Source organism: Megalops cyprinoides, chromosome 20, assembly GCF_013368585.1.
Source record: "Megalops cyprinoides isolate fMegCyp1 chromosome 20, fMegCyp1.pri, whole genome shotgun sequence".
Classification (NCBI taxonomy): domain Eukaryota; kingdom Metazoa; phylum Chordata; class Actinopteri; order Elopiformes; family Megalopidae; genus Megalops; species Megalops cyprinoides.
In genome coordinates, this window is record NC_050602.1 from 20711781 (window position 1) to 20739346 (window position 27566).

The window sequence follows — 27566 nt, forward strand, 5'->3', positions numbered from 1 at the left end:
TTTTGTCCAGGAGTTGGATTCTGGGGTTTAGATATTCTTGTAGTAATATGGAGCCTCCTGGGAAAATGTTGACTGTGAGAATAATCTCATTGCATTCTATTTATTTCTTACATTTTCATAAAAGGCCAGACCTGCAAAGCGACTTCATATCTGCATGTGTCCAGGTAAGCACATAGATGTGAGGTTAAAAAAAAACACATAATGATAAAAATTCCCTTTTTATCAGTATTAACATCTCACAGGAGAGGTAGAGCCTGACCGTTTTTAGTATGCTTGTCTCCACAACAATTTATCAGAGCAGCAAGAAGGAGGAAGGTCCAGGTGGGTTTTGTAAAAATTTATTAGATTGAAAGCAGGAAAAGTGGAAAACTTGAATAAAGATTTAGTGAGGCACTGGTCCATGGCTCAGAAACAAAGCCAGCCTCACCCTGATACAACACAAAACAAAAACAAAAACAGACTACTTGTGTAGAAGCAGAGCATTTTTTGGTGCAACAATGAATTGGGCATTTCAGAAATCTGGCGCTTTGGGGTTTTTGGTGTGCCAGCAAGAAGGAGAAGATGTTGTGCTGGAGAGAAGGTTCGTAGATTCCCGAACGACTAACATCAATCGACTATATACAGCTGACGTCCACTCTTTCGTTTTCGGCAGGACATGGTTTCCAGTGATCTGGCTTTGGTCTCGTATTGCCCCGCCCTGCCCCCACCCCCCCCGGAATGTGACTCAGGATGACCTCCACATTTATGGCAAATGAGCAGGACTGAACGACCTGACAGGAATGAGAGATCGCACATCACCGCTACTGCTAAAAGGGGGCTGATTCTTCTGCATTCTGCTATTGGAGGCTCTAAACAAAATCGCCACCTTTTCTGCATGAATCCGCAGACTTTAAATTCCCCTCCTAAAGCAGTGGCTGTAATGAGTCTCTTCACCCTGCTTTTTAATGGTCATCCCCACCCCTGGCCCAAAAAGCAGAGGTTTATGGACCCTTGTAAGTGGTGGTATTTATTCTCCAGAAAAATACCGTGTTGTAAAGCAGTAGTGGCCAGTGAACTGCGGGAAGCAGAGAACCTTTAAACTGGGAGTGGCCCTGGATCTAGTTTAGCATGATTAACAAGCAAAGTGGTTTACAGCTCACATTGCCCACCAGCTGCTGATAGTTTCTTACTTAATTGCATCTGATGTGGTTGCGCTGCCTTTGTGCACTTCACATTAAATAACTGCAATCAGAACAAAGAGACTAGGTTCCATTACATCATTTTAATGCAGAACAAGGAGGTGGGTTTTTTTTTTTTTTATTAATGCAACCTGTTTGTTTTACAGCCATTTAGCACTCCATGCACAAAGGCAATGCTACTACATTAGATTCAATGATATCAGAAAAGGAATCCTCTGATATGAGGTATGCTTAAGTTCCAGCATGCTTTTGATCATGCAAAATGGAAAGAGGTTCGGAATGCTTATCGAATAAAGAGGGATTCTCTGCCTTCCTCATTTGGAGGTAACAGCTACCACAGCAGGAAATACGACTGTGAGGATGGGGGCAGTCGGGACTAGGAATGACTTCAGTATTTCAGTGGACACAGATAACAGCAAGACAGTGGCATCTTTGGGGTAAAACAAACATTGCAGATACTGCTTTAAAATGTGTGCCCTCTATTTTGTGGGAAAAGTACCCCGATTCAATCTAATCGCAATGTGTTTTCTCTTTTAATCTGAGTGAGGAATTTAAGTGAGTTAACCCTTCCACAATTAGGCGGCATTGTAACAGTGGACCTTGATGGAATAAACAAAAATTGTGTGTGAACTGTTGACACAATTCACAAAAAAATAAACACTAATGCGCTCTTATATTCCTCGCTCAAAGTTAGAGACAGCATGCAATGCAGATGGACTGAATCTGGGAAAAGAATTTAATCAGTGGAAAACTGGAATGGAAGTGAATATCCATGGAATGTCGCCATTTTTCTTTCCTCTCCGTCTCCTCCTCTTCATCCTCATCTTTATAAGCTGTTGAGCTCCTGCAGTGTCTGGTCCAGGACTTGATGCATTCCTAAGTTCTCATCTTTGGCGCTGGATAATTTTTCTGCGAAAAAAAAAACAAAGTGATGTCATCGAACATTCACAGACAAAACTTTCCCCTTGACTGCCCTCCGGCTTTAGAAAGACTACTGCAAACTCCACATCCGGGTTCTCTGCACAGCTTTGCATCGTAGTAGAACCGAGACGTCTGTCAATGGGACTCGGCTGTTATCGAGCATCTGTTTTACATAACTGCTCTGTCCGAGCTATGGGCGAAAACCATTTATCGTGTGATGAATTGCACTAACTGCTCACTTGCTACTCTATGCAAAACCCAGCCGTGCAGCGGCCCCTCATGCACAAAGAGCACTTTTGCATACGTCTCAATTGGAGGCAGTGACCTTGGGCGTAATCTGATACTACGGTTCATGCAATGGCGGGGCATGTTCTCCCAGTTTGCATATTACTATCCTCTAATAAAGCAGCCTATTACGATTTATCAGTGGCTGCACAAAATGAGCCCTGAGACAAGAGGGTTATGGCATGCATGGTCACATCTATACTGTGCAGCACCTGTACGTGTTGGGCATTGTTGCATATCCTCTGGAAGGTCGTAAAGCACACCACACTTGTATTAGTTAAACACACAATGCTAACGTTGTGCGGACAATGTGTCAAAACCACACAGAACACTACAAGTGAATTTTTTATGGTAGCGTCTCACCTTTGTCATTAGCGCCTCGTGAGAAAAAATGTCTAAGTTTGCGGCTTTGAAAGAGAATTTGAGCGTGGGGCCGATCAGGCCCACGTCAGAAATACAACAGAAGACACCATTTTTGCTGCGGCAGAAAGAGCTGTGAGAGCAGATTTTTGAACACGTTCTCGTTCAGGAATGAGAAGATCTTTTGCGTAGGACAGAAACAGAGCTTTATTGGAACTTAGTTTTCACAGAGAGATTCTCACAGGACAGTGAGACCGAGATAAGGCACAGCTACGGGAAAGAGGAGGGGAGAATATTTGGGAGAGGACCAAGGAAGAGGCAGGTGCTCTGAGCAGAGAAAGGCCATCTACAAGGAGGTCATGTCATTGAGGGCGTGGTCCAACTCCTCACTGATGGCCTTGTATTTGAGCTTCTGAGCATACAGTTCGTCTGGAGGTCAAAGGTCAGCAGGCAGGAGCAGCGGCAGGATTAGAGAAGAGATGGCGTGCGAGAGAGGGGGAGAGAAAAATGGAGGAGGAAGAGGAAATGAAGGAGAGAAACAGAGAAAGAAAGGAGAGACAGTACAGGTCAGTGAAAGATAAAAGAAGGCATGTACAGACATATTTCTGGCTGAGCCACTTTCTCATGGACCTGTAGATCCATCTTTCAATGAAACAAAATGCCTGATAAAAGTCTTTAATCCCATCATGACTTCACACAATCTTAGCAACTGGATTGGTTTCTATGGAGTGAACTTCCTCTGTTTACCCCTTTCAGTTTAACCAATAAGTCGAGCTTTTTGAGCTTGGGATAAACATTGGGTGAAACAACAGGATTCTGAGGAATGAGAGCTTATTGAAAAGACTTTGGCTGTAAGCTGTAAGAACTAAAGCAAAAACTACACTGATGGCTGAAACAAACAGACCAGCAGCGCTTATTGACGCATCTACCATCAACTTCAAAGTAGCTTCAGTGTAAATGCACACAGAAGGCCACATGTACTCTCTTTCCCCTGAAACAGTCAGAGCGAGCTTTTCTGACATTCTCTCAATGCTTTACAAGCCAAATGGGGACAACATAGCCTACCTTTCAAACTCAAGCAGAAGGAAGACCAGTCTACAGACAAAGGATTCAGCAAAAAAAAAAAAAAAAAAAAACCCTCTTGCCCTTTACTAAACTAAACTCACCTTAGACCTTCCAGGCCGACTGACACAGGGATTTCCTGTCGACTATCGTTATCCAATTTTCATGAACTGTAAGGCGCCTTAAACTTTGTGAACCAATGTCTTTCACACCATGCCAACAGTGTGGCAGTCAGAGAACTGAACTCCTATTCAGAGCCACAGCTTCAAATCCATATAGAACACTGCTGTTGCATCCCTGAGCAAGGTACTTAACTTGAGTTGTTCTGGTAAGTGTCCAACTGCCTAACTGAGTAATATGTAAAGGGAGGAGTGTCTGCTAAGTAAATGGACAGATTAATATTATGTAATGTAACGGAAAACCCCCAGGTACTTAACCTGAATTGCTTCGTCAAATATCCAGATGAACGTCAGGACAGAATGCAAAATGTACGGTAAGCTACAGAGTCCCTGGATACAAGTGTCTACAAAAGGAGACACACAACGCAATGTGCTCCGTTTGCCAAACCACAGTTTTAGCCCATCACACTGCGGAGCAAGAGGGAACACGCTATACTCATACCTTCCAGGTCATCGATGGTCTTTTCCAGTTTGGCCACCGTCCTCTCGGCAAACTCTGCACGAGTCTCGGCCTACAGAGAGAGAGAGGGGAAGTTCGGTCAGAGTGGCCAGGGTGCGTGCATGGTTACATGCCTTTTTTCCTCCTGTGTTATACTAAGATCAGCTTGATCAACATACTTCATCCAGCTCATCAGTGAGGACCTTGATGTCCCATAGTACTGACATCTGTTATGTCACTGTACTTCTTTAAGATTTGCACTAGGGAAAATGATATACTACTGTACTGGGATCAGCTAAATCAGCTCACCTCTTTCAGCTTGTCAGAGAGGACCTTGATCTCCTCCTCGTATTTGTCCTCTTTTTCAGAGTACTGCAATGAAGACAAAAAAATAAATACAATCAAGAGAATGGTCACATTTCCAGAGGGAACCCTAGAACACAAAAGGGACCAGTTTTGCATTTGAGGGTTGTGGTCTGCTCTGCTTTGGCTCTGGCGTTTTGAAAGCCCCCGGTGGCATGCAGCGGGATGGAGCTGGAAGACAGCCCTGCACACGCGAGAGGGAGCACGCTGGATTGGGGAACCTTGTAGCAGGAGGGATGTGGTGATTTAATCAGTGCTGGGAAACTGCTTACAGAAACTGAAACGGAATTCACATGGTGGGCTTGGCAACCAGACTCACGCTGAAGGAATGCAGATACACATCTGTATTGGTTCTGTACAGGGAAACCCCCCATTCCTGTGTTTATTTACCATGACAACAGCCAAATGCGGAGAAAATGGAAAAAAGAACCCCACGGGTTCAGTTGTACCTAACCTGATAAAGAGCAGGTTGAGAATAGTTCCCCTTCTCAATAAAAAGTAGATTGATTTAAAAAGAAAATGGAGGAGAGACTTGCCTTCTCGGACTGGGCTTCTAGGGACTTAAGGTTGTTGGTGACATTTTTCAGCTCTTCTTCCAGATCACTGCATTTCCTGTGGAGGAGAACAGGAGGATCAGAGATCACAGAGATGCTTGACAGAGCGTGTGCCTCTGTACAACTTCTGTCCCCAACTGGCCAGCCATTAAATTTAAATCTTAAAGAATCTGTGAAAAGGCCCAGGGTACAGCCCACTTTACTTCTTCCTACAATTACATTTACATTTTTACATTTACATTTATTCATTTGGCAGATGCTTTTATCCAAGGTGACTTACAAGTGAGGCAGAGTACAACACAAGCAAACACCATAATGGAATCACAATGACAGAGGTTCTGAATTACCAAGTTTCAACAGTTGGCCAGACAAGGTACAAGCTAGCTGGCAGACACACTAGTACATTAAACCATTAATTTTTTTTTTTTTTAAAGGAAAACAGAGTTTAGGACATAAGAAATTGCTTTAGATGGTAGATTCAGGTGATCAAGTGAGCGCGGAAGAGCTGTGTCTTCAGATGTTTCTTAAAAATAGTGAGGGACTCGGCAGAACAGATGAAGCGTTGAAGGTCATTCCACCATTAGGGGACAACGGCAGAGAAAGTGGCATGGACAGTGACAAATTCATACTACATCTCCCACAATGCCCCTTATTTTGTTTAAAAAAGGCCTAGCTTTAAAGACCTAGGAACCATCTACAGTCAAGATGTGTTTTTGAACTTCAAATAAGAGCCGTTAATCACAACGGCATGTTAAGTGTAGCCACTCCCTGCGGGAAGATCCTCATCCAAATTCAGCTAAAGCTGTACGAGAAGGAAAAAAACTGCTCAGTTTTCTCCCCTTCATATCCTGGCCCCTGTGCTACATCCAAGGCCCACCCGTCCACTGCTATTGGCTAATTTCTCATGTTAGTAGCAGAGCTCCTACTGGTGTTCCAACATCTGTGCTTCCACAACACAGAACATCCAGACCGAACCAGCTCCACCTCAGTACTGCATGGCTCTATTAAAAGCCACCTAATGTGGTTACATGAGAAATTATAACCTAAGGCAAAATACTGGCCACACCAAGGACTTAGAAATCAGCGTGGTAAAGCCCATTGACTTAAAGCCTGCTTGGTATGTCCACTAAATGTTTTCACTTGGTCTCATTTTCAAGAAATAACTTCTCCCAGAAAACCTGCAACTATTTTTAAGCCTTAATTACATATTCATATTTTAATGCAATTGTAATGTTAAATAGAATTAATTTCTCAGAGGACAGGCCCATGTGCTCTTTGAAGGAACATTTGCATTTACTTGCTCTGAATAAATATGAATTAGAGAAGAGATAGACAAAACCTTGCTCACTATCACCATGGGATCCCACAATCAAAAGACGATAGAACTGTATAGCCACAGTTTATACTACAGGCAGAATGACAGCTCTAGTTGAGCTAAATGTTCTTTTCTCATCATTAACTTTGTGATATTATGTAGTTTAAAATAGACATGCAGCATAGGGTAAGAATAGAACACCAATGTGACTAGAACCTCTATGGAGATTAGAAAGATGACAGGTTAACTAAGCTCTTGGAATGAATGTGAAAACAAAAAATGAGTCTGAATGAAAGCGTGCGTCTGTGAGGAGTTGCAGGAGGAGTACTTCCACTCACAGCTCTGAGACCTCCGCTCTCTCCTCGGCCCTCTCCAGCTCTCCTTCCAGAATCACCAGCTTACGCGCCACCTGCACACCGCAGAGCATAAGAAAACACAAACACCAAGTGAACACAGCTCTTGTTTGGCAATCAGTGTTGCTACTGGATGCCAGGGACTCGACCATCTTCCTTTTAAAAACAAAATCAAACTAGAACGGCTCTGAGAGAAAAAAAAAACTCAGGGTGAGCATTCAGTAAGTTCCGGCTACTCGGTGGCTGCACCCCTGAAGTCTGGGGGGGGGTGGGGGTTACTGGGGCAGGGCAGGAGGGGGTGGGGCTAGCGCTCACCTCCTCATATTTGCGGTCGGCCTCCTCCGCAATGTGCTTGGCCTCCTTCAGCTGCATCTCCTGGATCTCCATCTTCTCCTCATCCTTCATCGCCCGGTTCTCGATCACCTTCATCCCTCTGCATGATGACAGACAAGAGGACAGTCACACCTTTCTGCTGAAAGGTGTTATGTTATCTGTACAATGAACAGAGTCAAGTAAAGTCAAGCGTATTCAATATGCGATTGAGTCGCATATGTTTTTTACAGTGCTTCACGGAAGAAAACCAAAGGACAATCTCTAAAAATGAATGTGACTGGGTAATAGTGAATGAATGTGGAATATACTGAACCAGGATCATCAGAAGGCTTCGGTGAATCTGTCTCCACATCAGGGACAGAGACGGACAGCTGATCCGAGTCCATCCTGTACCAACCTCTCGCTCTCGTCGGCTGCCTTCTCGGCCTCCTCCAGCTTCTGCAGCGCGGTGGCCAGCCTCTCCTGGGCGCGGTCCAGCTCCTCCTCCACCAGCTGGATCCTGCGGTTCAGAGCTGCCACATCTCCCTCTGCCTGCAGGGTCAAAGGTCAAAGGTTAGAGTGCCCACTGGACTACAGCACACCCACCATTACAGCAGGGGTTCCAGGTGTTCTTCAGCACAGCCAGGTCTAGGCCAGGAATCAATGGGTGCGAAAAACGGGAGGGAGAGAGTCTGTTCATTCTTTGCAACTAAAATTTATTTTTTTGGTTAGGGTGATTTGGGGGGAATTGATTGTTACACACAACTTTGTTGGTGAAGTAATAATTCTTCCAGTCATCATTTGGTTATGAAGACGAACAGAAAATTCAAGAATCTGGTTTGCCACAGTATGCTTATTTATGTTTATATCAGGCTGCGGTTTGAAGATTGTAGATTACAAACAGCTCTGTTTGTGTTCCTTAATTTTAGGATGCAAGCAACATGGCCACGAGTGAGACTGGTTTTGAAAGCTCTGCACCCTCAGTCCACAGCTGCAAATGCACTTGCTGAGCGCCTGTTCTTGGTGAAATGTAACTGCTCTTTGGACCATAGGGTTTCCTTGCAGAGAAAAAGAGTGTTTATTTACTCTGTATGCATATCCAGAATTCTCTGCACACAGATATAAGAATGAAAGTTAACGCGTCACACCTATCAAATGACTGTTACCAGTCATACTACCAATGAAAAATGTATTTTGAACCTTTCTGAGCAGGATTGGCAGGACCCCTAGTCCAGTACACCTTTGCTTTCAAAATGAGCTGGACTGAAATAGCGGATCTTCTGTTTGCAGTCCCCTCTGAACCCGTCTCTGCAAAAGCTTCACAGCTGGCATCTAAGGTAGTATGCCAGACAGAGACACAGCCCCAGCACCAAGTCAGGAAAACCACCACATCATTCCATCACGGCAGTGATGATCCATCAGACACTGCTCTCTGTTACATACAGCTGCCCTTGGGAAAGTACGGCACACAGTGGCGCAATGAGTGAGTGCACATATTGGGTCCACAGAGGCTGCTGTGGGAGCCTGTGACGGAGTGCCGTCACTATGGAGTATGCGCTCTGACTGCCATACCAACGAGCCTGTCTCTTTGGCGTCGTGGTCAAAGTTGCATGTTTGGTACCCTGTAGACCCGGGTTCGAGGCTAGGTGGGGTGACTGCTCTCGTCCTTTGCTACAAATGGTGTCAACAGTGGGATGGCTTGCCGCGAGGCCATCGGAGGCATGCCCGGTGTGCACTGGTGAGTGGGGCACCCTGGGATGGGAGAAGTATGGCAAGAGAATGCGTGAGGGATTCCATGGTACGTGAAGTGCATGGGCATGCTTCCCAAAGGGGAGGGCAGTGTGACGGAGTGCTGTCACTACGGTTGAGTATGCGCTCTGATTGCTCTTTGGCGTCGCGGTCAAAGTTGCAGGTTTGGTACCTCGTAGACCCGGGTTCGAGGCCGGGTGGGGTGACTGCTCTTGTCCTTCGCTACAGAGCCCAAGGGAAAAGTGTCATTTGGCTCTCTGCAAAGAGCTCCACATTTCTCCCTCACTGGCCGTACATTCCTCTCTGACGAGGACACTCCCGCTTTCTGTAAAGAGGCTTCCTGGATGAAGTCTGCACGTGACTGTTTCCACATAGGCCGGCTGCAGTTAATGCTGCAAGTCTAGTTAATGCTGTGCACGTATGTTTCTTATATGCGCAGGTGTATGTATGTAAAATTACCATCATCACTATGATTATTTATTTAACTGGCAGACACTTTCCTCCACTTTCATGACTTTTTTTTTTACATATCAGTGCATTTATTGGAGCAATTCAGGTTTTAAGGTTAAGCATTTCGTTCAAAGGTACAATAGCTGTTCCCTTCCTGGGAATAATAAACCTGTGGCTTCCTGGTTACAAGCCCTGTTCCTAAACACAACACCACGCATTTCCACCCCATTCAGAGCGATTCACTGGGATTAGCCTGGATGCTTCAAGTGTGGCACGTATCTACTTTGCAACATGTGTATACTCATCGAAGGGAGTATCAGTGCATCACATGCTAACCAATGGCAATGCATGCCATAACAAGATTAAAAAAAGAGAACAAGGTATTCAACTACTGTAGATTGGATTGCTTTTCTCTTCCTGTGATTTCACTCCTGGCTTTGGTTTGGACGTGCTGGGAAGTGAAATATTCATAGCTGCCATAGTTGCTGGTGTCTATGAGGTGACTACCATCTCGAAGGGACTAAGTATAAGTTGATTGAAAATGAGCACCTTTAGATTATGAGAATATCTTAAAGTGAGTATCTGTGCATCTGAAAGCTAGTATACATGGAATGACTAGCAGCCCCAAACTAGACACCCTTCTCTAGGGTGACTTACAGACCCTGCTGTTCAAATGTACATATTAACCATGTATACAGTGGTATTGACCAAAATAAACAAAGTGCCAATTACAGATCCCTAACTGCAGACAAACCCACTCAGAGTCAGTACCCCAAAAACCCCTTGGGGTGACCACTGACAACACTGACATCTGCCCCCAGAATACTGTATCACTACCCCAACAGCCTGTTCAGCCTAATTAATTAGACAGCTACCCAGGATTTAGTCAACGGCAAATATCAACACGTATGCTCAACATTTTTACTTTATTTCACTATTTTAATTGCAAAAACGTGCTTCCAACAGCACATCTACATCTTTGCAGATTAAGCATGGTAATATAAAAAAAACAGGTGTGTTCTCAACTGATCAAACTAAGTTCATTGAGAGCTCAGCTGGAACAAAAACCAATAGTCACTGTGGTTCTGGGCAACAGTGATCTTCCTAGCTACTCGCCCACATCCTGGTTGTGCTCTGTTCAAATGAGATCATCAGGTGTCAGTGTGAGGCAGTCAGTAAGCCTCACGCTGAGTGCAGTAGACTTGAGGCGTTTGGGATTGGTGGATTTGCTCCTAACCTGCCTGGCACAAACAGTATATGACCACTCCAGTTTATCCAAGAGCTTTGTGGCCCTGCCGGGCTTCCCTTCACCTTCCTGGCTTCATTCTGCAGCCTGCATCCATTTCAGAGCCTCAAAGCCAATGCGCCATGTTGACATGTCTCAGCGCTTTAACTACTCATAGCCTACACCAAAGCTAAAGTTAGGCTGGAAATAAAGTGCTGGAGACATGTCATTTGTAATAACTGGAGGAGTTTACGACGATTTAAACAGGCACTAAAGACATGGTCCATCTTAGGATAATGGGCCGTGTCATTTCCTCTGAGACTCGCCTGGGCAGACGAGATCACTTCCTGCTAGGAGAATGACAGAGCAGAGGATCTGGGCTGTTTATCTACCATCTCCTGTGTAAGGACGACCACATGCAAACTGCCAGGTATTTAAAGTGTCACACATCTAGGAATCAATTCTGATAAACTGCCCTGGTGCACAGTAAGAGCTATGCAAAAAAAGGTCCAGGGGCTAGAATGGGAAATGTATTTTTCTCATGGTCAAACAGCGGTACAAGTCTCTACAAATTTAATGGAATGTCTGAAATTAAGATTAAGGGACTGAGGCCTGACTACACGTACAGACTGTCCTTGAAAAGAGCGGAATGGTTCGGTTTAAAACAAAATGAAAAAAGGCACAGGATATCAACCCACGCAACTACTTCCTCCCACCTCCCTCCCTTCTTCTACCCCTCTCCCTCCTTCTCTCCCTCTCTCTCTCTCCCTGCTCAGGGTCAGAGCACTGCACTGGCCACACTCCCTTCCTCATTGGCTACATTCTCCGGGTGCCTCTACTGCTCGCCTTATATGGTAAAACAGACTCCAGAGCATGTCTGTGGTAGAATGTCAGGAAGACGTAACAGTAATCACACAAAAATCTAAGCGAAACCATCTGTGAGCGCGAGGAATCGGGAAAGGAGAGGCGTGCACTCCGACGGAAAGCCCTTGTGCTCTCTCCCGGCTCCTTTCCGTTGACACAGAGGGAAAAAAATAAATCTTTTGAAACCCCTGACAACTCCTGAAAATTTTCTCATGAGCCAACTGCTTCTCTGAGCAAGGCAGAGGTATTGATCTCCCATGTATTTAATCTTGTTGATCGTATGGGTAGTAGGGCAGAGGCTGGGGTTTGTTAGCTGGCAAGGATTTCTGGGAGGGTTACTGCCCTCATACCCTAGGGCCAGGCAGTTAGCCTGAATCAGTGTGGTAAATTACCCAGCAGCAGAAAATGGTGAAATGTGCAGAAATGCAAGCTCTGCTTTTTGTCCTGGATAAATGCAATCTGCTAAGTAAATGCCAGGATGTCTATACTCTGAAAAGTATCAGACAGCCATAATGACATCCTTTCCTTTATTAGACCTTAAATTATGTTGGGGGTGTACATCTCAAACCTTTGAGGGCTGCAGTACAACATATTCAGATCATTTTCCTTCTTATCAAACACCTAATTAATTTACTAAACTGGCTAAGACCAACAAAACCAGTTAAGTGTAACACAACCAAAGCACTATTCATCTTTCAGGATCAGAGTTGCACACCCCAGAAATGTGGCTATTAGGGGTGAATTCAGCTTTGTCCTCTCAGTACAGAGATCTATCATACTGCCTGTACGTAAGGGTATATTCATATCAGGTCATATATAGCTCCAACATGAATGATTAGCTAACAACCTCTTTTAAGAACCCTCGTTAGGTAAATTCCTAAATGTAGGCCAAAAATAAACATTCCTCATGTCTTAGGTTTTAAATTTCCCCTTACCTTAGCCCCACAAACAGTACAAACCCCGAGTGTGAAGGGGGAAAGTACAGCTAAAACGACGCAAGAACTTAATTATAGCCTAATTGTTTCAGGGCACTGCAGTAATGACAAGCATGAGGCTTGCATTTATGTTACATGCTGTGTATTGTGAACAGGGCCAGGTTGCTGACGATCGCATCTGACCTGGCAGAAATGCAAAGCTCTCCTCGGGAGGCAAGCACTTCAGCTGCACATATGTAAAAAAGGATTATAAAGTTATAGAGTCCTGTAGTCTGTCCTGTAGACACTGAAGAAGGGATAAGGCAGTAGAGGAGGGGGAGCTCAATCAGATATTGGAAGAAACAATGGTCATAAGATCCTTTGCGACTTAAACTTAACTCAAACTTAAAATATCACAAATGCACCCAGATCTTATAAAGAGCAAGTGAGCCTACAATGACCTCACTGCATATGGGTCAGGAGTGGTCGTCAAAGTCAGACAAGTTGTTGTCATGGTTGGGCTCAGGACACCCACCCCTCCTCCCCCGACCCCACCAATCCAGTAGACCTTCCAGACCCCTCCTAAAGTCTGCAGCCTGGTTGTTCTTCTCACTCGTGGGGCAGACAGGGGAACTATGGGACTGCACCCCCAGAGGGGCGTGCAGGAATTCTGGGAAACTGCCAGGTTCCCAGAGCCGTGCCTCAACTGAAATACACTGCCAGCCCAGGAAGGGTGGTCTTTCTAGGCCATGTAAACAGTCCCCATGTTTTCGCTACCGCTTGGCAAAACACACCCCATGCAGCTCCCCGAGTCCATCTACGGACAGCACAGATATTTATCTTGTGTGTCGGCAGGAGAGAATGGCCCTTCTGAGCTCAGTAATGCCCAGTTCACATCACAGGCACCTCTGTGCTGAGGGACAGTGAGTCCACACCTTCGTCCTCCACAGATAATGATTCGCTGTTAATTCACCATTGATGGTATGCATCTGGTACCACCTGGGTGACTGCAGACCTTCCAAATCTCCCTGTGAACAAGTTTGCAAACCATTAAGCTCACTGTTAGCTTCATTATTTTTTTTTGCTGGATGGTTTTTGGGTAAATCCATACCAAAATGCAGTTCGCCCTGCCACCCCCCCTCCCCCCTACATAAGCCTCACCCAGTATTGCCGCCATTGGTCTTGGAAATAACGCATCACAGTAGACATTTATAGAATTCATGGGTACGGTTCCATTGTTATCGAGTGGAAAACTACCACTAAGCCACCCTTGTGAAGTTTTCCACTGATTTAAATTTTGTGCTATGAGGCCAGAGATGGCTCCATACAGTCCTGTTACAAATAAGCAAAGTTTTAAATGTAACGGTTGAATCTGAATATGTCTGTAGGGTACTGAGTACTTCTCAGTTTGGCTTCACCTTTCACAGTAACTAATTACTATGCTGTGCACTCGGCTGCTCTGACAAGAAACTGTGACGATGTTACACACCACAAACTCAGCCTGTAACATACACACACCAGGGTCAGGCCCAGTCCAGCCTACCTGAAATAAAAGGGAACACTTTTGACCTGCCACCTGGCCTGCAGCAGAACGGACAGGAAGTGAAGCACTGAAACAGGAAGTCAGTGTCCCAGGGCAGTGGGCACAGGAAGGGGCGGAGCTGGAACCACATTTCCTTTTCCACTCCCACAGTAAAAGGCTCTCGTACCATTCGAAGAGGGAAAACTATGTCTGAAGAACATTCTGTTAAACAGTGCAAGTAGACAGAACATAAAATCCTCAAAAATAAACAGACAGACACAGAATGAAGCCACTGAACAGCTTTGTATTCAAACCGGCGAATTAACATTTACTTGGATTTGGACTGACTTTGTCAGCTCCACCACGTATAGATTCACCACTTTGTATACAAAGTTGTTCAGCTGCTTTTTAAGATTTGAATACAGAACGCCACCACATCCGTGTAAGAATTTAAAAAGTGCCTACCTGCTAAATAGAACTTTAAAGTGGAAGATTAGAAGCTGCTTCCCCTACAAAGCCTTTGCAACATTCATTCATTCAAGAGAAATGAGGAGTGGCCTTGACCTCAAGTGTATTAAAAGCTAAACCCTCAAGTAGTAACACAAAGAGACCACTCCCATGAATAGCCACGCCAAACAACATTGAGAGCCAGGCAAAAAAGCCCTGCTGCAGCCAAACCCATTGAAACGGTGATTCATTACATCAAGCAGTTGCCAAACAAAAGGCCTACTCCTGAAGGAAATGATGCATTGTTTAACACCCTGCCCACACCAAAAGAATTTGTTGAGTCAAGAAAGCACTCAAACCAGGCCCTGCCAAATTACACATGGTGATGCAACGATTGACCCTTTTAACCTTATATCTGCAAAATTCCTCAACGATTAAGTAACTGAGCTACTTTGAGGAAATGATTTACTAGATCACAAATCATCCGTGTACAGAACTACCAATGACCAGCATCTAATTCTGGAGAACTACAAACAGAAATCTAGCTGGATGTCATTGTAATCACCATTGGCTGACACTTTTCAAAAAGGCTGAAGCTGGCATGAGAGTATGGTTTTAGTATCATTAGCTATTAGAGCTATGCTATGCAGGCCTGTGCAGACAGATGGAGAGATACTACAACAGCATGTCTGTCACTAACTCTTGTGCCTGTCTACCCCATCACTAGTAAGATGTCTGTCAGACTCTCCGCACTCTGCACTGAAAGTGCCGCCCATGTATTATTGAGCCAAACATTCCGTCATCTGAACTCCTCAGGGGAACTTCTTGGCCAGATCAGGACGGAACACAGTGTGCTTCAGTCTCAACAGTGATAAATTGTCTTCAGTTCTACTCTGTGCATGAGGGCTGGTGACAGAGCTTTTTTTGCTCTCCTAGTGTACCTGGGAAGGTGGCTTCGCTATGAGAGCTGGATTAGAACATCAATTTAGAATTTAAAAATGATAGTGCTCTCTGCTTATGAGAAATGTTGACATAAGAATCAATGATCTCACTTATAAGAAATGGAAATTGATATGGAAATTAATTGAGTTTAAGGGCACATGGTTAATGAAAAAAGCTGATAAAAATGGAATGAAAATCTCTTATCTTGCCCTATTTACAAGCGCACCTAGCTCGCTAAATATTTTTGGGAAATATAGCTGTGCAGTTGAAGTTACTGCCCAGATGCTGTTTGACTAGGCAGGAATATGACAGACCGTTTCTTCAGATGGAAAATGCTATAATTCATCTTACAATATTCTTTAAACCAATGGAAGTAATGCTATAACTGAGAAACTGGGCAATCCACAGCCCCTATTATGTAACATCCTGTGAAGGACAAGGAGGTGTGAAATCATGAAAATGGGCGCAAGGCTCAGGTACCAGCAATTCTCATGGAGACATTCACATAATTAATGAGCCATGTTATTTCCAAAGTTTTTACTAAAGAACTGTAGAAAAATACTGACCAATTCAAATGGTTCTGTTCCATGTTCGAAGAACTTAATCCATTTCTCAATTAAAAGAATTCACCCCTTCATTTGAAATTCTACTTTTAAGAACCAGCCTCTTGCAACAATCGAATCATGAATGTGACTGTTATGAGCAGAGTGTATGGTATTTGGAGAAAATAATCCATTGCTTTAATTGATGTCATCATCATTCAGGATTGATTGAGGGTGGGGTTTAACTCTAAGAGGGATATTTGATGGGAAGTTGTTCTCCGCCTTGCAGGAATCCTGCACACTTACATGACTTGCATTGCAGACATCGTTACACATGCATGTTACACAAATTACGTACCATCCATTTAAACAGCTGTAAAGGTATGGAAACAATTCAGATTAAGTAACTTTCTCAAGGGACCAACAGCAGTGCCCCACCCAAGATTTGAACCTGCAAGCATCTGGTTAAGGGTCTACCTCCCAAAACACTTCCACACACAACCACCCATATAAAATGACCTCAGGAAATGACACATGATAGCTAATGCAACCTCCTAAGTCAGGATCCTGCATTCTTCCAATGAGAGCGAGTCCCTCCCTTTCACAGCTCCCTCACACCATCAATGTGTTATAGTACTTAGGAAAAAAGTGTCTTGCTGAATAAGCACTCACCACAGTTGCCAAAGCTATGTTTTTTATTTTTCGTTTTATTTATTTATTTATTTTACCAAGGCAACGCTGGCATAAGACATGTTATTGGGAAGTTTAAAAAAAAAAAGAAAACGCTGTTTGCAACCACATCTCAGAGGACCCATATCGAAAGGGAGGGCTTTGTGGTATCTAGAAGTATGACACCACTTGAATTATCCAAACTGAACTCATTTGGTGTCAATAAAATGTCCCAGTTTCAAAAGAAGTCCTTCTGAGCCATAGGACTGGCAGAATTCAATGTTAGAACTGCAAACATACAATTCAATATGGTACAAGACTGCAGCTCAGAAATTCTGTAGTTTGGCCATCTCATCTTGAAAGTCCCAGCTCATTTAGTCAACACTTTCCTTCCACAACTGTCTGACTGAAGTCAAAAAATATTTTGTGGATGTAAAAATAATTTTACACCATGTACGCCAATATTCCACGAATGGATTAACAATGATTAACAATGTATTTTAATGTTGTGTTCCATCAAGTGTAAAGAGCACCTATAATACAACAAATTTCATTGGAACCAGTCTAACTAAGTACACGAACAAACCACCAATTGTTGTTCTGTTGATAATCGGTAATCAACAATTAGTATGGATCTAACTTTGGTTGTCACTATCCATCGTCATTAGATTGCATGATGGCGTGACTCTGACAGTCATACACGTAACTCCAAAGACCAGAGAGCCATTTCTGAAACTTAGACCACTTTTCAGACCTACCTAGTCTACTATTTCCACAACACCTGTAACTGGCCAAATGTTTGAAGAGGAGTTCGAATAAGAGAACAACGCATTCCGTAACACTTAACCAGGGGAACACCTCCCAGCACGCACTAGGACCGATATTCATATGACTCCTGCTTTCCTCACGCCTAAAAACCAACGCCTCGAGCCCCGCTTCACCGGTTGAATCAATGAATGTTCGTGGCTATGCATTTTTACGCACTTATACCGTCAGAGCCATTCGAAGATCTGTAAGTACAAAAGCACGCTAGAGAGGGTCAGAGAAAGAAGGTACAAAGGAAGCAATGAGAGAAAAGTTGTTTTTTTCAAAAAAAGAATTCCTCACTTTCTCTCGAGTTTCCCGTTCAAGGTCCAGCTCTCTCTGTAAAACCTGGGCACGGTCCTCCGCATCATCAGCCAGCTGTTGCAAAGCCTGGATTTTTCTTTTAACAGCGTCCAAAGAGTTCACACTTGCCATTATCGTACAACTTGATGGATCTTAATATACAGCAAAAAAAATATTTATATATGTATATATAATATTGTGCAAAAGGTTTGTGAAAATAATTACAAAATATTAAATACAAATATAAAGACTGTAAAAAATAATTTATCTTTCGATGGTGCAAAAAATAAGTCTGTGAACTAGCTCTCGAGTGCAAAAAAGAGTAACACGATATTTTCCCAAATACGAAATAGCTAACTACTCTTTAGTAGTTCAGCGTCGGCTCAGTCCTGTGCTTTGCAGTTGAATTAAAGTATAAAAGCGCTAGCTGGCTACTTTCGCTCTCTCATTCACTCTTTGGAATGTAATATTTAGCGCGTTAGAAAGACGAGGGCGTTTCAGTTAGGAAAAGAGAGAGATTAAAATGGGCTGGATTTTTCAAGAAAGTTACATCTGAATCCTCCAATCCCGATGAGAACTTTTTTTTTTCAGATGAGGTCACGGTTTCAGCAGGGAGGCGGGGCGTGCCTACACGACTCTTTTCCGCTGGGTGTGGAAATTCCTTTCTCAATGATTTGGAGATTTGGATGAAGAAGACGGGGCACATGTAAAAAGGTTCAAAAGACACTCTCTGTGCATGTGTAGATGTTCTGTATGACATCACATTAATACCATTTATCAGACACTCTTCTCCAGAGCGACTTACATAGGTTACAATTCTTACATGTTATCCATTTATACACGTGGATAGTTAACGGGGAATTTGTGGGTTAAGTAACCTACCTTGCCCAAGGGCACAATACCAGTGCCCGGCAGGGAACTGAACCAGCAACCTTTAAGTTACAAGCCCTGCTCCTTACCACTCCACCACACTGCTGCCTGTAAATGTACTATTGTGTGTACGTGTGTGTGCGTACACCAATTCAGAGTGTGTGTATCCTTAAGTACAGGAATTTACTACTCTAAATTAAAAACCTGATGATACACTGTAAAACCGTATTAATGCTAAATGGTAGAAATAGGCCTTCTCCTTGTACTGAAGTCTGCAAGTCATTTCTCAAATGGCAAAACAGTGCATTATTCTCACTTGTGTGAAAAAAGGATCACTGTCTTTTCCGAGAATTACATGACCAAAGCGAACACGCTCATGCGTGTTGCACATGCACATACAGACCCCCTCGGAATGTTAATTGATTTCTGACGCTGACGTGACCTGTGACCACAGCGCCGCCACACATTCCTGCAGCGAGGAAGGACGGTTCAGCGGGCGGAAAGCTTTGGGGCAGACAAAACGGAGGCGAGAGCCATGCAGCACTAACCCAAATTCATCTTCATTCAGAGCGGATTCTGTGCACCGCTGATGTACAGAGCACTCATAATTATGACATGGGGTTGAGAATAACATGGAGTATGGGTTTATGAGAGGACATAGCTCTGTATGACGGAATATCATTTGTTTTAACGCAGCTTGCATTACATTACATTCATTTAGCAGATGCTCTTATCCGGAGCGACTTCCAGCATAACAGAACAGAAGTGTATCCATTCAAGTCAAATGTGCAACTATAGTTTAATTGCTGCAGCTTGTTATGAAAAGCAGGGAGTTTTGGTCTTGCCTTTCTCTTGGGTGTCTTCCAATGTTTTTGGTGATCAATACATTCAACTGTGTCTTTCATCTACAGCTGATATAAGCAGAGTGCAGTAATGATGATGACAGTATAGTGCTTGCGTCATTTACTGTCCTGTACAGGTACGTCATTGGAGGCCAGTGATGTTCTGCCTATAGCATCCGCCATAGCGCTGTCCTAATAATGTGTTACAAGCATGCATTTATTGCCCTGTCTGTTAGAACAGATCCCAGACCTGTGAGTGAACTTCGACCTTCTTATCTCTGAGGCACTCCCTCAATCCAAACCTCTGCATCAGGGTCAGTCTCGCCAACAGAGCAATACATTTTCAGAGGGGTATAAATAAGGACAAAATACGTTGAAATTAAACAGAGGCTCGATCAGCCTAATTTAGTGTCTGTAGAAACTGCCCTGAAACACAGCTGTCTTTTTCAAGGAGTAGGGGTGGTACCGTGCTACATCAACAAAATTGAATTCTGCTAATTCAGTCGAAAAAAAAAAAATCTTTGAATAAGTCTGCTTCAGCTGCATTTTCGACCCCAACACTCTGAAAAAAAAATGGAACAAAAACTTATTGTACTCTAAAAACGACAGTAAGACTCCAGACAGGGCTGCCCTGTTGAACAATAATCCAGACATACCGTTTTCTCTTTTTATAGGAAATGTGCTGAAATGCACTACTTCCCAGACTCCGTGGATTCAACGCAACGGTGATCATTCTGTCGAATTTCCCCTGTTAATCTGGTCTGGAATCAAACAGTGTATGTGGGTGTCATTTTATGGGCTCCAGATTTTTTTTTTTTTTTTCAGATGGAAAATGCGGGCTACAGATCGAGGGACTTCTCTGCATTTTACCCACCGGAAACGTCAGGGGTATTGATTTCACTAGTTAGCGGAGTATTAGGCTTCGCTGTTTGTTTTAGCCGCATTCCAAGCATTCCGGCGCAGCAACGGCACAGCGCATAGAGCGAACGCTATGTCCCTCCCGTCGCTGCGACCCGCACGTCGTTATCAGTGAAATAAAAGCAAAGTAATTTCTTCCACACGTCGCAGAACATAGCCTACTCGTTGGCGGCTTCCCAAGTGAGTGGACATCCGCCTGTGCTGGTGCGTGTAGGCGCCCAAATTGGAATCGAGCGTGTTTAGTGTGGCCCAAGTGATTTTTACGTCACTCTTCGCGCAACAGATTACCTCCGCCGTTATAATTATGCGTAACCAGACAGACGTGGCGTAAATATGCTCTATATGCGCATGCGGGATATTTCGGGACGGTAGGTGCGTTCACACTGATAGCGGATACGGGCCACTTTCACAAATGAAAAGAAAAACTAACTAAATAAATAAATAAAATCAATCAGGCAATACATCGGGGCTCCCGCATAGAAGTGCACAGATATAACACTGAATATTTTATCTATATCGATTCTGCAATGCAGAAAAAAAAAGTTTCTTCTGAAAACCTTTTTTTCTCCGTTTCTCTTTATTCTATTCACTTTTCTGTATATTCAGATAACGACATTGGAGCGTTTGAGTCTATGCGGATTTATTTGGACTTTTTTTTTGCAATCGTGATTTCGTGACAAATTATAAATTACTTTAGGAGTGTGTGGGTTGGTGTGGGCGGCAGGGGGTTCTTGTGATTTTTGTGAACAGATAAATGAACTGAATACAAAGCCTGATGTTTCTTTCAGCAGCTCAGCTCTGTGTATCAGTATGTGAGGGCAACGATGCCAGGAAATGACTCACAGTATGAATAATATAGTCTGTGTTGTTCTAACTCAAGACAATATTCATCTGAGAGGCTTGCCAGATTACAGTACTTACCATGGGTCTGTTATTTTGGTTGTGGTATCAATTAAAATTGTTTTTAAACAAAATGCAGTTAATACATGTAATCGTCCTTTCCCAGACGGGATTTCACATATCGCAGGGCATACCATTTTTCTCAAATATTGATATTGCCTGTTACTCCTGGAGTCCAGACAAGGTTTGAATATTTTTATCCAAGTAGTCTGTGAGTTCATATGTTTTTATTCTGAGTGTATTATATTCCTTAGCTGAGTCTTATATGATAGTATTGATCAAAGGCATACCACAACTGGTAAAAGTGGCCACTGATTAAAAACCCCACAGTGTAAATTTACCTGCATCCTACTATCCTCTCCTGGCTCAAACTTGACTTATCAGATGTATTACCCCATGACAAAACCAGTGTGCTGTCATAGCAGTGTCTTTGAATGGAGTAACATGAAATTGAAGCATATATTTACACAATGTTTGTCCTGTGCAAAGCCTTTTGTTTTTAATTCTATCATTGTGTGATTGGTTCTGCTGTGCTTGTTATTGTGTAAGTGTTCCACGCATACCACTCCACATCTTTCTGTGTGTATGACAACAGTTTTTACATACTCTATTCTGTGTAGCACTCTAGGGCTACTCTTTTGTTAAGGGTGCCGTGTTGATTAAACTGATTGGCTAATTGAGTGATTGAAGGCATATGAACAAAAATCCCCCTCCAAACAAGACTGCACAGGACTATATCAGAGGATTTTTGAGACATTGGTCAGAAGGCGCCTTGCGTATGTGTTCTACATTGACAATTTGAACTCAGCAGTTGATGACATGTATGAATTTTTACATTTTGTTTTTGATTAAGCAATACAGCGTTATACATGGGGGAATGATATGGTTGTCTGAGTATGGCAGGGGACTGCTGGAGTAGGGGCTATTAGGGCTTTATTTTATTGGGTTTATGAACAACCAATGCACAGTAATAGGTGTCCTTTTTTTAAAAAAAAGGAAAATTTGGCCATGTTGTTTTAGCCAGTGGGCACTCAAGAGATATAATACGTTTTTTATGTTTTTATTGCATGTATATTTATTGCGTACTGTCTGTCATGTTTGCATGTGATGCCTCAAGACAAGAGGGACAATAAAGTGTTCATTCATCCACAGCATTAAGGGAGTGGGTGGGCTAGGTCGGCCTGGGGTTTCAGGGGCGCCGCACTCAGGCGAGTCCCAGGCTTCGGTACTCACGTCCGTGGCCTTCTTCTCAGACAGCTCCAGTTTCTCCTGGGCGTCTTTCAGGGCCTCGGAGTACTTGTCCAGCTCATCCTCAGTTCCTTTCAGCTTCTTCTGCAGGCCAATCAGCTCTTCCTCCAGCTGGAATTAAATGGAGGAAAGAGACAAAAAAAGGAGAAATCAGATTCAGAGACTGAGTAGGTGCAGCATCTGAGTGTCAGCTTTTCTCAGAAACACTGAAAGCGCCAATGGGTCACATGGTAGCAGAACACATGGTCTGTGCTACTGTGTCACTATCTGTCAAATACTCCATATGAATTAATGCCTGTAATATGCTCCGCTTCATCATACATGATGTTCCTCCATTTGTTTGTTTTCGGTCCATTGTGTACTGTATGTGAGAAATTATTCAAGAAATAATCTGTGTTTTGTAAGTGAGTTGAAAAACCAGATTTCAGTGGTATTATGTGACATTTCTAACGGAGGAATTAATGAAGAGATGCAATTTGCTGTAGTGATTTTTTACTGTTAAATTAAAATTAAAATAAAACTAAATTAAAATAACCAAACATGACATTTTTTTGGAAGATGTCGTAGTCATTAATACAAGTTGTTGAAACAGGAGTCAGCTTCCTTCATGTCTGCCTTGATGTCAGCAGAATGTCCGTAAGTAAGCCTTTTCTTGCTCAGGCACACATATCTCCAGATGGTATGATTGCAAAACAAGAACTGAAGAAATGTACATACATATATTATAGATATATAGGAATAGATATGATGTAATACAAATTCTTTTGGTAATAGATGAGGGCTGCAGTGGAGGTGGAGGCCAGGGGACCTCAGACACAGGGCAGGAGTGTTGACGGCAGAGTGTATTTTTAGTAAAAACTAACAAGCTCAACGGCATGCCGCTGGCTTAACGCTCCACAAAGCCAACACAGTGGAATTGCCTCTTAACAAAGTTGCCCCCCCCCACCGCCCTACACCCCCTACACACCCCCCATCCATCACAATTCTCTAAAGCGACCCTCGATAATCCCCCACCACGTTCCGAGAGGACTATCTCCCGCGGTCTGAAAGTGCCGCTGGTGTTGCAAGCTGCTAGTGACGGCTGCCACTGTCTCCCCGTCCCGGCCGATGGAGACACCGGTCATCCGCTGGGCTTTTGATACTGCCTCTGCTTCGACGCATACCCCTCCATTTGACGGTCTGGCAAAGCCCACTGCCTGCACCTCCACCCACTCCCAGAATTCCAGGAATGGTTTTATTCATGTCGTGGAGGGGCAAGGCTGTAAGGATCAGACCAGCATCAACAAAGAGTGGGACCTCTTGGCTCATTCTAAAGTCCATCCTGATCCAGCTGTTACAGTTTCAGATCATTAAATGTGGCCTCTGTCCTCTGTAGAAACACAGAAATATGTTCCTGTATCCAGTGTAAGTATTTCTATAGTTTTTAGTACACTTTGTACATGTTGTACAGTCATACTGTATTGCAAGGTAAGTTGTTAACAGATGTATATACAATAATGGTCCTGAGTTGCTTTGAAGTTAATAGCACTCTCACAATCTCAGCACTGTGGAGGGATACTATCTTTGTTCCTTCAAAACAATGATAAGTTGAATCAGGTGGTTAAGTGGCTCTCCAGGACCAGGTCTGAGTAGCCCTGCAGACACTGCGGCCCTCCAGGACCAGGACTGTGTAGCCCTGCAGACACTGTAGACCTCCAGGACTAGGGCTGAGAAGGCCTGCAGGCAAGATGGTCCTCCAGTAACCGGGGTTCAGCCTCCCTGGTTTACCGGCGTAAATGTCCGACAGATGAGAGGGCCAGCGCCTAACCAAACATGGACACGACGGGAGAGAGAAAGAACAGCCTGGACAGCGAAGCAGAATGTTCCAGAATCAGTCCACTGATGCTATCCCCAGGAGCCCTGTAATGGAACTCTGCAGAGGGGAGCAGAGCAGCAGCTGGCATTGTTGTATTTTATTCCTGGTGCCTTCCTTCTTGGCCGTGCCTGTTCCCACCGGCACAACGTGCCATTCCAGACTCACTTCTCCCATTCCCTCCCTCCCTCTCTCTCCCTCTCTCTCTCTCTCTCTCTCTCTCTCTCTCTCTCTCTCTCTCTCTCTCTCTCTCAGAGTCAGGGAAAACTCCTGCTGTAGTAGTCCTGCATCGGCTGTCCTGCATCTCCCTGGGGGAGGCGCACACTTGTTAGTCAGCGTGACTTGCAGGGAAATATTTCACACTTTGCCAGCGCAGGCTGTGGCACTCTGTCGAATGCCCTTCTTCAGACTGACATCTCAACTTGGCCTTGGTGGTCCATCCCAAAACAGGAGACTTGACTTGCTGGACTGGGTTGTTGCATAGTACTTAAATAAAAGGAAGTTTTATCTTGAAAATATAAAAGGAGTTAGTTTACCTTCACAGCCTTGGAAGGCAAGCATTTTGGCAGTGGACGTGAAAGAAATCAGGATTATCAGGGCAAAACAAATAGCTTTCTTTCAAAGAGGATGAGCCAAGCTGTCTTGCATCATTTAAGAGGAGGTTTGATTTCCTCAGCTAAAAAGCAAGCAGGAGAAATGGTGAACCTTGAAGCAGATTAATTCACTACCTCAGCGCAGGACCTGTGATAGTAGCATCACATTGTCTTATTGTTTAATCACCCGCAGTCTGTGTTTTCATATTCTAGCACATTACTCAATCATCACATGGGCAAATGTCAACATTTCCACCGTAGCAGCTGTATTTCAGATGCTAAGAAGTGTGTCCTCCTCAATACTACTGCAACTAGATAAAGGATCCTGTTACTATTGTCATTGTGTGAATGCCAAGGCTGTACTGAACCGCATGTCACTGAGATGAGAGAACATACTATGTTTAACAACGTACAATGAACAAGCTCTTAAGGCCAAATTCATGTTCATCTCCTCATGCGGAGACAAGTAGCAGTAGTCCAAGAGATGTGTTTTAGTGATGTAATCCCACAATGCTGTTAGAAAAAGGATGATTGCTGCCCATCATTTACCCTCATCCAAAATTACCTTTACCTGTACTCTCGTTATACATTTTTATTTTTCAGACAAGCATTGTAAAAATGGAGCCATGGAACACATAGCGTGGAACACCTACAGACGTTGTAACAATCATAGTTCTATTCTTCCATTGTCAAACCTAAAATTGGGTCCTTGGTCTGTGCATAGTGCCACAGGTTCTTACCTGGACCAGGAAGAAATGGAGTGTCTATGGTCTCCATAGTGAAAAACTGTCTCTGTCTGTAGGGTCCCATCTTATTCGTTTTCTGTGTCATGTAGTGCTTTCTCTGGTGCCTGCATCCCCCTTCCCTCCCACTGTCCATGCCTCACCTGTTTGCACTTGTCCTCGGCTGCCTTCTTGTCGGACTCGGCTTGCTCAGCGCGGTCGATGGCATTCTCCTTGTCCAGCTTCAGCATCTGCATCTTCTTCTTGATGGCCTCCATGGTGGCTGGTGGGTTGCGGTAAGTTGCGAGAGAAGAAAAAGCAACAACAAAAAAAAAAAAAGGCTGGAGAAGGCACGGAGCAAACTTGACTCAGGGAGCGGGCAGCGGGAAGACAGCGGTGAGGTGCTGTTCTGTTTAAGAACAAGGGGCCAAAGCCAGTGAGAGAGAGGAAGAGAGAGGGGAGACACGCAGAGATATAGAGAGAGCGCGAGAGCGAGAGCGAGCGAGAGAGTGCTGGGGGTGCAGACTCAAATACGGGGGCTGCCCTCGGCGATTTAACCTCCCACAAAACCTTACGAGAGATTTTGGAGACAGCCCTAGTCCCTGGTGACCCCCCCCCCCCCGCCTCCACTCTCCAAACTACCCCCACCACTTACAGGACTCCCCCTCCCCACGGTAGCCTCTCACTGAAAGCTGTGCTGAGGAATGGCTCACTTGCAGTTCTCAATCTCCTTATTTGGATTGCTAAGTTTTCTTTTAAAAAAAGTGAGAGTGGAGAGAGAGATAAAGAGGGAGGGCGAGAGAGAGAGAGAGAGAGAGAGAGAGAGAGAGAAAGGTCTTGCTTCCATATTTAACCCTGTGACCATGGAGGAGAGTGTTGATGCATGGGCTAAAACTCACGCCCTCTGAGGTATAAAGCTGAGGGTATCGCAGCCCTCCAGAGCTTCAGGAGGGCTGTAGGCTGAGTACAGGGGTATTAAACTCGTCTCCTGGAGGGACAGTGTGTATTCTGGTCCCCTTCTGGTACCCTGATTGACTTGGCCCAGTTAGTTCATTACCCTTACAGATTTACTCTACTGCATTTCTGAAACTACACCGCAATATAATGTTTTGAGTGTAGGATACAAGTGCGTCATCTGTAATGTAATCATCTTCCATTTTATGGAAGAAATGGCACGTAGATTGAATGATGGGGTTTAATAAGTAAATGAAGTCTAAGGTTGGTACTAATACGCATGCACAGAGCATACATCCATGACGTGACACTTGTTTGAGTGTCTGGAGGTAGACATACCTGGCTGGACAGGTTTGCTGCATGTCAATCAACTGACTGCACTCCACTTATGTCACTAAGGGAAGCTTGATTCATCAGAGGGCGTATCTGCCAGGGATCTGTTCACACTTCTCTCCCTCACTGAGCAATTCTCTAATGAATGCTAATTCCAGGGCTGTAGACAGCTCCCAATTCAAAGTCTTCATTGATGACAGCTGCACTTGTCAGTTTGTGAGTCCATACCAGAAGCTGAAAGCACTACAGGGCTGGTTACCTGGGTTGATCCATGACTACTGAATGATTTTCTCATGGGGTATCACCAGGCAATGCCACAGAATTCGAACCTGCCTGGATGATCATGCAGCAGTGAGAGATTCATATGACAACAGCCATGATGGTGTGGAAACCCCTATTGACGACATCATAATGGAATGCAACTTTTTCCTTCGCTCGCAGCAGAAATTGCCCCTGGGTGTGCAAAGCATGTAGTTAAGAGGAAATGAAAAGATTTTTTGGGGTCTGCTTTCAAACTGGGGTTGGGGATGGAGGTGCCATTTCATCTAGAACGTTAACACTAAGCTAATAGGAAAAGTATTA

The 27566-nt window shown here is 44.0% G+C and overlaps 1 protein-coding gene across 4 annotated transcripts; it reads right to left on the reverse strand.

Moving 5' to 3' along the window:
* Nucleotides 1-322: 322 nt before the first annotated feature.
* LOC118795304 (tropomyosin alpha-1 chain-like) lies at nucleotides 323-26263 on the reverse strand. Of its 4 annotated transcripts, none has more exons than XM_036553700.1 (9): nucleotides 25862-26263; nucleotides 22516-22641; nucleotides 7740-7873; nucleotides 7325-7442; nucleotides 6995-7065; nucleotides 5324-5399; nucleotides 4734-4796; nucleotides 4428-4497; nucleotides 323-2087 (listed from the first exon to the last, which is right to left on the reverse strand). In XM_036553700.1, exons 1-9 carry the CDS (start codon nucleotides 25973-25975, stop codon nucleotides 2005-2007), a joined length of 855 nt encoding a protein of 284 aa, XP_036409593.1. In that variant the 5' UTR covers nucleotides 25976-26263; the 3' UTR covers nucleotides 323-2004. The 4 variants fall into 4 exon arrangements, with proteins under 4 accessions (XP_036409593.1, XP_036409595.1, XP_036409594.1 ...); XM_036553701.1 differs by lacking the exon at nucleotides 323-2087 and adding an exon at nucleotides 2283-3173; XM_036553702.1 differs by lacking the exons at nucleotides 22516-22641; nucleotides 25862-26263 and adding an exon at nucleotides 17753-18271.
* Nucleotides 26264-27566: the final 1303 nt, after the last annotated feature.